Raw genomic sequence first — 10,809 nt, 5'->3', positions numbered from 1 at the left:
GCAAGGGTGCTCTGAAGGAGACGGAGAGAGAGCGCGCCGAGCTTCCTGGCCTGGGTTGAAATAGGGTCGGTTCTCAGGGCTCCATCCCTTTCTGGATGAAGTGGAAATGGCCCGCCGGCCCTGCCTGTTACCGCGCCCGCCGCCCAGACCCGCATGCGTGCTCCCCGCCGGCGGGTCACCTGGACTCGTGGAGTCGGTGGCCCAGCCCGGAGCTGGCGCAGCGGGCTCTCTCCGCTCTGAACCCAGCCGGCGTTTCCAGCGGTTTCTTCCGCGTGACTGGGTCGACTTTCCGCGCCTGGGCGGGCTGAGCCCAGGAGGGGCCGCTGAAGTGCACCGGCCCCGACTTGCCTCTGCAGGAGCCGTGCTGCATCTTCCTCCTGGAGGTTTTCGGAGGGGCGTCCACGGGCCGGTCAGGGCCCCAGTAATCTGCCCTCCAGCTCCACGCACCTCTCTCGGGGCGGGTGTCCACGTGTGGCCCTGCCAGGCCTTTTGTTTCCAACTCACTGTATCTTTAAGATCAAGGCTGGATCCCAGGCGGTGCAGGGACCCGACCCACCGCCTCTCCAGGGCTCCTGAACGCAGCATTAGAATGTTTATAAAATATTCAATTTATGTAGTCTGTCCAAGAAGCCATCGTCCCAAAATAAAATCAGCAGTCTAGACGGAACACAGACACCAGAACTTATCAACAGTTGTCTGACTTGCATCTTCTGATGCATCTTGAGTGGGTCATAATACCAACTTTATTTTCAGTGGTGCATAAATTAATTACACGCATTTAATAACCAAAATATCATTATATTCCCCCTTTAATATCATAAAGGCTTTCCGCCAGGGAAGCACTTAATAGTGCAGGGGGCCGTAACGGGCTATTATCCTGGTGTAATGCTATTACAGAACCAATTATGTGCCATTAGACTTGCTTTTTTTGCAGTTTATGTGATTTGATCCAATCCCGCACCCCTGACTTGAAAATTTCAGCCCGGTACTTTAGAGTTTCATTTTCACCCAGGCAGAGGGAAGGGCGGTCTCTCCTCTGAGCTTCTGCCTCGGATGCATTTTAAAAGTAATTGCGAAGGGTCCCACTGCATATCATTTGCATGGAGAAGCGAACATAAATTCTGGGACCCCTTGCTGAGAACAAAATCAAACTTTCCTTTTGTATGGTCGCTTGGAAAGGGAAGCCGTGTGCAAAGAGTCCCCCCAAAACCCATTCGGTGGCGACAGTTAGCAGCGCTTTGTCAGTTTGCAGCCCAGGAGTCACCAGGCCTGACAAGGGGAGCTTAAAACCAAGCTCTCCCCGAGAAAGAAGGTTTGAGTCACAGGGAACTTGGGGTGGGGGTGGGGTGGAGTGTTCAGAAAATAATGCTTTTTGGCGGATGGTGGTAGTGGTATTGTTTCAACCTTCTTTTAAAAGAAAAGAGGAAAAACATTCCTGATGATAGCTGAGAAATGACGGATTTTTTTTTTTTTTTTTTTTTTTTTTACACCACGTGGGCCATTTGTAAGGCCCAGTAGACCTATCCAAGTTACTCGCTGTAGACAGCGCTGGAAATAATCAGATTAAGGCCAATTACGCGTGAGATTATAAAGGCGAGTGCTGAGCGGCGGCGCGCGCTGTAGACAGATAGCAAGACATCTGGCCACTTCCCGAGTCACTTTTCTGGTCCTGCGGGCGCCAGCCGCGCGGAGCCCCGCCCGTATCCAGTCGAGCCGGGCGAGCGGACCAGAGGCGGTCACGCTCCGGCCTTCCTCGCCCGCCGCCCGCCGAGGTACGCGCGGCTCCCGACCCACACACCGAGCCCTGCGCGTCTGGCCTTGGGACTCGGCTGCCTTCCTGGCGGGGGCTGCCTTTCGCGCAGATGGCCTGGCGCGCTCTCCGGACTCGGCTGCGTTGGCCTGGGTGCAGGGATTGTGACGGGGACCCCTGAGAGCCGGGAACCAGACTGCGTGGGCTTGGTGTTGGGGCCGAGGTGGGGGGGACGTCTGTCCGGGTGGTGGACCCGAACGGAAGGGCTGTCCCACGGGGTCTCCGGCTTGCGACGGCGCTGCCACCTCCCCCCCAGTCCCCAGAGTGGGCTGAAGGCGTTGGGAGGGGGCTTTCCATGAAAGGAGCGCCCGGGGCGCTCCAGGGCCGGGCGGGGGCGAAGGCAGAGGGAGACTGAGGCTCTGTCGCTGTTTGCTTTGCAGCCAGGCCAGATCTACGCGTGCCTTGTCGGTCCCTCAGTCAACCTCCCGAGTCCTGGCCGTCAGGTCGATCCGGCCGTCGGCGATGTTTTATTTCCACTGTCCGCCACAGCTAGAGGGTGAGTAAGCGCCGAGCCAGGAGCTGCTCCAAAAGGCCGGCGCCGGCCAGAAAGGGCCATAGCAGCAGCTGGGGCTGGTTGGTGGTTGGGTCCCTGCTCAGCGAGGGGCGCAGCCGCCGGAGGTGGGTAGAGGCGCCCTTGGCCCTCTCCCCACATCCGGCTCCAGCCTTCCACCCCGTCGCCACCTGCCTCCTACCCCCCACCCCCCACCCCAACCGGGCCTGGGCGGGTTGGCCCCCGGGCTATGAGCACTGCCAGGACCGGCGGATCCTCCCAGCACAGATGCTGGTGTCACGCCTCTAATCCGGGCTCCCCTGCCCAGGGGGCCGCATCAATCTTTCACGGTGTTTTGCAAACATCCCGATAAGCGGAGGTGGACTAGGTGACCCGCAGGGTCCTGGGCCAGACGTGAGCAGGAACCCCCGGCTGCCAGGTTGCTCTCATTCCCTGCCCAAGGCCATCTTGCTCAGCCAGGCCAATGTGGCCCTCAGGAGCAGGGTGGCCCTGCTCACCACTGCCAGAAGTGCCCTGGCATGGCTGCTCCTCTGTGACTCACTGGGTTTCTGACCTCAGATGCTAACCACTTCCCACTCCCAGGGCCAGCCCATGACCAGGGTTTGGGTCTTTGAGGGTCTCCAGTTCTTAGAAGAAATTTCGCTTCAGGATCCTTGGTGTGGTCTCTGCACTGGGTTGTTAGGGGCGGGTAGGTTGGTGAGAAGGAAATAGCTTGGATTTCTGGTCTTGGGGGCTCCCCAGGGGTGGGCCCTCCACACAAGAAGGGGATTTCTATTATCAGGCAAATGCAAAGCCACACACTCTGGCCCTTTAACAGAGCCTTCCTCAGACCAGTAGTCTCAGCCATGGGCTACTAGGACTTATATAACTGGGAGCAGCACCAGGACTTGGCTTTGGCAACCTACTCCTTTGTGGGGGGGGGTCAGTGAGTGAAGTTTGGAGGGGAAGAAATTGAGAAAGGCACGGGACAGGGCAAAAAGTGGTGAGACACCGGGGGGACCTGAAACATCAGAGCATGCTCCTTCACCTTGCCCTGGTTACCTTGAGCAGTAGCTGGCCTCAGCTGGCCAGTGTATGCAGGGATTTCAGAAAGTTTGTTTTGTTTTTCCCATGGAAGCTTTTAAGAGTTCAGTAGGATTTTCTAAAGGAGGCTAATGAGCACCAGGGTTCAAGCCCTGCCAGCCCGATCAGCATTCCTAAGAAGAGAAGGCCAGACACTTGGCTGCATTTCACCTCCTTTTACTTCCAATGACCCATGCAGATGGGCTTTATAAAGGTCTGAGAGGTTCATCCCCTGACACCTAGGACTGCAGGGAGATCCTCTGCTTGTGCAGTGGACACACCTTTTCTGCATCTCTGAACCTCAGGTTTGGACTGATTGATACTCGGCAGCCCACCCTTCCAGTTAAAGTGGGAAGGTTGAGGTTTGGGCATTTAGCAGATGGTAGGCTGCCTAGGTGACTGAAGGGGAAAGCCCAGTCTGCAGGGTGGGTTGCATAAGTCACCTGGGGAGAGCCCTGGCCACCAGCCTGTCGTGGCCCCAGCACACTGAGCTGCTTGCTGCCCTCAGCTCAGCTTAGCTCACCTTTCCTTCCCACACCTGGGGCACATCCCACCTCAATGCTTATTCTGATTGCTGTGACCAGAAGAAAAGATGGGTCTTTAAGAACTTTTTTCTTCCTCTGCAGATGTGTTTCAAAGGCAGTTTTACAGAAACGGGTGTTTTAGTTTAGTTTAGTATTGCTGGGGGGGAGGGAGGTGACCTGCTGCCGATGGAAAGGCTAAGGACAGACCCTTGGAATCTGACTTCTCATTATTGCCTATCAGCTTTTTAATTGTAATTTTTTTTTAAATTAATCTAGAGAGGCATATAAGAGAAAGCAAAGCATGGCTCATAATCTCACTTCTCAGATAATTTTGCTGATATTAAACTAGAAAGTATTACATCTACCTGCTTAGGAAATTCAAATAGAACAGAAACTTATACACTGAAAAGTGAAATCCTCCTTCTCTACCTCTTTTTCTAAAGATACTCCCTATTGTTGGTTTCTTGTGATTCCTTCAAGAAAAACATGCTATCACCTATGTTTACCCTCATTTATGTATTTTTCCTTTATATGTTATGCCTTATTTGCGCTGAGATCATACTGGCACATCATTTAGGACTTCCCTTTTTTCACTTCATAATACAGATTTTGGCGATTTTACCGTGTCAATGTATGCAGATCTACTGGCTTCCTTTATTATTTTTTTAATTTATTTAAAAAATAAATTTATTTACTTATTTGTTTTTATTTTTGGCTGTGTTGGGTCTTCGTTGCTGTGCGTGGGCTTTCTCTAGTTGCGGCGAGTGGGGGCTACTCTTCGTTGTGGTGCGCGGGCTTCTCCTTGTGGTGGCTTCTTTTGTTGTGGAGCCTGGTGCACGGGCTCAGTCGTTGTGACACGTGGGCTTAGTTGCTCCACGGCATGTGGGATCTTCCCGGGCCAGGGATCGAACCCGTGTCCCCTGCAATGACAGGCGGATTCTTTTTCTTTCTTTCTTTTTATAAATTTATTTATTTATTTATTTGGCTGTGTTGGGTCTTCATTTCTGTGCGAGGGCTTTCTCTAGTTGTGGCGAGCGGGGGCCACTCTTCATCACGGTGCGTGGGCCTCTCACTGTCATGGCCTCTCTTGTTGCGGAGCACAGGCTCCAGACGCGCAGGCTCAGTAGCTGTGGCTCACGGGCCCAGTTGCTCCGCGGCATGTGGGATCTTCCCAGACCAGGGCTCGAACCCGTGTCCCCTGCATTGGCAGGCAGATTGTCAACCACTGCGCCACCAGGGAAGCCTGACTGGCTTCTTTTAAATAGCTGTGTAGTATTCCATTATATATTGTTCAGAAAGTGCCTACAATTGTGCAGTTTGGTTGTTTCCTTTTTTTTTTTTTTTTTTCTGTTACCATGTTACCAGGAACAATATTCTCTCTCCATTTTGGCACACTTTTAAAGTATATTCATAGACTACATACCTGTATGTGCACTTAAAATTTTTGATGGATATTGTCAAATTACCCTCTAATAAGGCTGCACAAATTCATGCTCCTACAAATGGTGAATTGTGTGTACAATTCATTATGCTTTTAACTGTACTGGGTGTAATTGTGCAGCTTATCTTTTTGGCAAAAATGTTTTGTTTAATTATTGCAAGGTTTAACATTTTCATAACATTATCAACCATTCTATTTATTTTTAAGTAAGAAGCCTGTTGTCATAATTTCCTCTTTTCTATTAGGTTGTCAATCGTTGTTCTTATTAATTTGATGAACTGTCAGCTTTTTTTAGGATCCAGTTTGACATGCAGTGTTTCACTTAAAGATATTATACGTACACTTTGTGAAACAGTTTGGGACAAGCAGGTAGAAGTTTGTGAGGCTGATTGTGATTTGAGAGCCTCAGAGATTGCATTTCATCCTCACCAGTCAAGTACTTTGTTTGAAAAGGAAACCGTTTGGTTTCCCACAAAATAATGGAAATAAGACCGCTTTGAGGCTGTCCCTTTGAAGTTCCCAATGAGCTGGAGAGAAATATTTGTAACTAGGATTTTGAGGAAGAAAGCAATTTGGATGGGATGGTGGAGAGAGAAGTCTTCACCAGAGAGTGGAGGTCTTGTGACAAAGGATGTGCACTGGGGAGTTGAATAATAAGTAAGAGGGACTCCCTTTAGCAGATAGAATTTTAAAAAGCCGAAGGACCTTGCTTCTTTGGGACTGAGGTCCTTCAGAGGGATGATGCCTGGGCAGTGTCGCTTGCCAGCTCCTAATGGCGAACATGCAATGATTCTGAGACCGGAGCCCATGGCAGGTACAGCGTTCACTGGCTAATGGGAACTTGCTCATTTGTTTCCCTAAGAAGCCAAGTAAATGGTGGACTGTCAAGTAAATGATGCAAATTTGGAAAATGATCTGAATGAACATTTGGGGCCAAACTCTGTTGTGGCTTAATCCGAGCTTTGGAGGCTGGCAGGGAGGACTGTGGAAAGGATGCCTTTCTTTTCACAGAAGTGGGAGTAGTGGGTCTTTTTTGAGCCTGGCCAGAGGCTCCTGTTTAAGTCTGCCTGGAATTCAGGACAGTCGCTATTGGTGCAGATTTCTTGTTAATTGACATCTATATAACAGATCCACTAGAGTGCTGATGAGCTGTGACCAACAGTATTAATATTCATTTATAAACTTCTTACCTCCTCGTGTCCTGAAGTTCTTGGAGGAAAGTGCTGGGAAAAGCTCTTGGTGATTTCATTCCTCCCCTATCCCCAGCCTTTAATTCTTATTGTTGTAGAAACAAGGGAAAGTCAAATAACAAGTGAGCAAAAGGGAAACGTAGAGGCTTTTATTAAAGGATCAGAGGTAGAAGGGATGAGCTGAAAGCACATTGGACAGAGGTGCAGGCAGCTGGGAGCCAGAGGGCCGATGAAGGCTCCATCTCAAGTTAATGACCCGTCCTGGCTCAGAGTCTAGAATTTCACAAGTGGACTTGGCTGTCTAGGGGAGTAAGGTCTCCACTCATCCTATGAAATAGGCATAGTTAGGCCTAAAGTCAGAGATTACTGGGAGAGAGAGAAAGCATGAGAGAGTGAAAAAGAGGGAGCCTTAATAACAGGAGCAGAGAAAGATGCTTTAGGACAGACAGGGCTCCGTCTGGGTGGGATGGGTCACTGAGTGAGTGTGCATGGCAGAGGCTCAGTGTGAAGACTGGGGGTCCCTGTGCTCAGGCTGATCCAGTTTGTTCCCTGCAGGCACTGCACCCTTTGGCAACCACTCTACAGGAGATTTCGATGATGGGTTTCTGCGGAGAAAACAGCGCCGGAACCGGACCACTTTCACTCTTCAGCAGGTAATGATGTTCCCCTTCTGAGAGCCATCTACTTCCTGCCTCCAAAATAATCAGAGTTTGAGCAGCTCTTCTTTGTCTTTTAAAATAAAGCCAACTGATCATGTTAACTGGATCTTTCTGTTTTCTTGAACAATTGATGTGTCAAGGAATCTGTCTGGGGAGAGGGCAGAGGACTGTGACATTAGGATCCCAGATAGTCAGTGAAGAGGCAATGATGACGGCACCCTTTTGTGTCAAAGTTTGGGGAACGTTTCCACATCAGCAATACAGCAACATCATTTCAACTTCGAAATAACCTTCTGAGGAAGGCAGGTCAGGTGTTCTCATCCCCAGTAGATAAATGAGAAAACCGGGGCCCAAGAGGTTGACTGATTTGTAGAAGGTATTGTTGTCCATAAGTGGAAGGGCTACAACTGGAACCTTGATATTGTGTTGCCAGGGCCGGGGTTCCTTCCCTTAGATCCGTTTGTCTCCCAGAGCACACTGGAGCAGAAACCCTAGGTGGTTTCTGTGGGGCTGACCCAGTGAGAGCTTCTGCAAGTTGATTCTGTTCTTCCAAGCTCTATAATGAAAGCTGCGTGGGTTGCACTTTAAATGTAAATGCATTCAGATGTTTGTGCCTCTCTTATTTCTACCTCTTGGGGTAGCACTGAGGTTGTTAGTGTTAGTAAGTCTTAGCTCCCAAGTCTTCCGCGGTTGACATTTTAATTCTGTGGGATCCTTTCAAAGAGCATTTTTCTCCCTCTTCTTCCCTTACTTGATCTGTGAAACTACTTCCTCACCACATATAGCAAATTTGAAATATGCATCTGCTTCCTCTCACCTAGCCACATCCTCTCACCAGTAAATATTTTTTTTTCCTTTTACCAGCTGGAAGCCCTGGAGGCAGTTTTTGCCCAAACACACTACCCTGATGTCTTCACCAGAGAAGAGCTAGCCATGAAAATCAACCTCACAGAAGCCAGAGTGCAGGTAAACCTTCTTTTTAATTATTTAACTCTCTAATATTAAAACTGGCAAACTTTTTTTTTTTTTTTTGACATCATGACTGCAGAGTGCACATTTGGCCAAAGAAAGCAAATGAAGACTATCTGTCATTTTCATGATGCACTTTAATAACATCAACATAATGTGGAATATTAGATTAGGTTGATTAATCGGTCATTCATAATTAACTAGTGATAATGTTCTACACTAATTTGTCCGCGTCTCTAAGGTACTAAATTACATCAATGCACATCCATTTCCTTGCTTTGGAAAAAAAAAAAAAAAAAAAGAGCTGAGATGCTCTTCTCAAAGCAGCTCTGACCGCTCTGGGGCAAGACCGGTCAATTGCAGAGAACTGTGTTTTCATATGGGAACAGAGTAGGATCTGCTTTCCAGAAATTGCATCATGTCCAACTTTTCCCCAGCACGCGGACTCTTTCAGCGAAGTGGTCCGAAGAACATGGGCAATTTAAAAATCTTTAAACGGCAGCAGCAAAAGGGCTGTCTCAGAGCCGAGCGTGGCCTGTGGTGACTGTCTCTAAGCAGGATTTCTTTTTAGAAGCTACACGGTGATTACGTTTAAGTGCACAAACCCGTCGAGCCCAGCAGATGTGCCCGAACGCAGGAGGAACAGATTCGCAGCAGCGCCTCTCCGGGCAAGCTATTCTTTGAGCACAATTATATATTCATTTTATTTATGGGGTTTCCTCCATGCTGTTTCTGTTCTTTTTTATGTAGGGGCTTGGGGTTAAGACTATGCAAAGATCTAATTGTAGGAAATATAATAGTTTGCTTTCGGTTCCCCTGGGTCATGTTAGTATCTCTTAAAAACCTATGGCTGAAGAGAGATAATGGAATTCTGAACAGTAAATTGGGGGTTGTAAACAAATTATTTCCCCTATAATCAGATTATGTGATCCTGATTATTAAATCTGAACATGAATCATTGGTCATATGCGGGCAAATTAAACTGATTATTATTTGGAAATGAAAATCTCCTTTGGCCAGGATGCCGTTTATCCTTTCTTTTTTTAATGCCAGCTTGCCAATAGCTGCCTAAAGACTGAACTGCAAATTGAGATAAATGGCACAATTATTGAGCATTCAGAAGTGGAAGATCATAACTTCTCCCTGAAAGGTGCAAGGGTGAGATAGGGGTGGTGACAATTAAAGCTGGGAATTGTTGTTCGGGCTATTGTTGGCTATTATGCAAACAGACAATGGCTGTGAAGCATTTGTTTAGTGAGACTCCATGTGGGGACACGGCTTTGGTGGCGGGAAGGGAGATGTGTTTACATTTATACCCCTTGCTCATTCAAATATGATTAATGTTCTATAAAGCAGGGTCTTAATCGAAGCTGATGTTGTCAAACAATAGCTAAATAGGGAAATAAACGACTCCATCATGCTCTTTCCTCAGAAGCAGGCGAACTGTCAGTGCAAAGTCATTAAAATATGATAATGAAAAATAGCTCAATTAAATGTTGTTATAGCTGTGACCTTCATTCAATTAAGACGCCAGAAAGTGTCTGCATTTTGCTTTGCATTTAACTGCCCTAAATTTAGAATATAGATAAAATCATTATTCAGTGGTTGCTGATATGTGCAATTAAAAACCAACTAGATTAAAAAGAAAGAAAGAAACCCAGTTAAAGGAGAATGAAAATTTGGAGGTGGGATGAGCCTGGAGACGGAGGTTCTCTCCTGGGCCAGTCTGCTGACAGGCAAGGAGGAGAGGATGCCCAGGGGAATCGGAGGGAGGTCTAGACAAGCCCTTTTTTTTTTTTAAGCCAGGAATTATCTTCCAGGAGAGAGGGGGAAGAGGTTTAGCTGCACGGAGTAAAGAGCAGCAGGATTTCACTGACCTCTGGGAACACCTTGGGCCCAGGCTCCCTGACTACCCTGAGGCTGTCCTGCAATGCGATCTTGGTTTCTAAGGCTTAAAGAATTCCACACCCGCCTCTAAGAAGGCACTCAGGGCAGGTGAATCACAAGCTGCCTCCTAACCTGAGGATGGTGGAGATAATAACACTAGCTAATGTTCACCGAGTGACTGATTGCTGTGTGCCAGGCACTGTGCTTAGTATTTTGCACGCATCTCCATTAAATTTCCTAACAATGCTTGGGGGTGGCTGTTATTAGTACTCTCAAACAATTTGGATCATGGTACCCAGCCAAGCCACTGGGCTTCAAATTGTGGATCTGCCACTTAGCACTTGGATGACGTCAGGCAAGTTAATTAAACTGTCTGTGCTTAGTTTTCTCATCTGTAAAGTGGGGGTAGTAGAACTACCTGCCTTAAAGGATTGCAGTGGATTCTAAACCAGATTCACCGGGGTCCAGAATTCTCAACCAGGACTGACTCCAGAGTCAGTGTTTCTAGTGGATGCACTAGGCTGATGGTCATGAACTTGCCGTGATGTGTCAGTGTTAAATCACCTGTATGAGGCCAGACACACTCCGGCCAAACCTGCTGGATGAGAGAATGAGTATTTTTTGATGAGGAAATCCCAGGGCAGTGTTTTACAAACTGCTTTGATGATGAATCCCCCCCGCTCCCCGTAGGAAACACATTTCACATCAAATAAGTGTACTTGCATACACTGAGAATTTCCACAAGATAGTACTTTT

The 10,809-nt window shown here is 48.1% G+C and overlaps 1 protein-coding gene across 1 annotated transcript in view; it reads left to right on the top strand.

Annotated features, from left to right (window-relative positions):
* Window positions 1-2,272: 2,272 nt before the first annotated feature.
* DRGX (dorsal root ganglia homeobox) overlaps window positions 2,273-10,809 on the top strand; it is a gene marked incomplete at both ends in the record, with an annotated part of 31,485 nt that continues 22,948 nt past the window's right edge. The window contains 3 exons of the mRNA XM_079708353.1: window positions 2,273-2,306; window positions 7,094-7,191; window positions 8,062-8,163. Of these exons, the coding sequence (XP_079564479.1) occupies window positions 2,273-2,306; window positions 7,094-7,191; window positions 8,062-8,163 (234 nt within the window). The remainder of the gene's footprint in view (window positions 2,307-7,093; window positions 7,192-8,061; window positions 8,164-10,809) is intronic.

Source organism: Hyperoodon ampullatus (genome assembly GCF_949752795.1).
Source record: "Hyperoodon ampullatus genome assembly, chromosome: 1".
Taxonomy (NCBI): domain Eukaryota; kingdom Metazoa; phylum Chordata; class Mammalia; order Artiodactyla; family Ziphiidae; genus Hyperoodon; species Hyperoodon ampullatus.
Note: the sequence above shows the minus strand (reverse complement) of the source record. Positions and strands in the feature narration are given on the sequence as shown.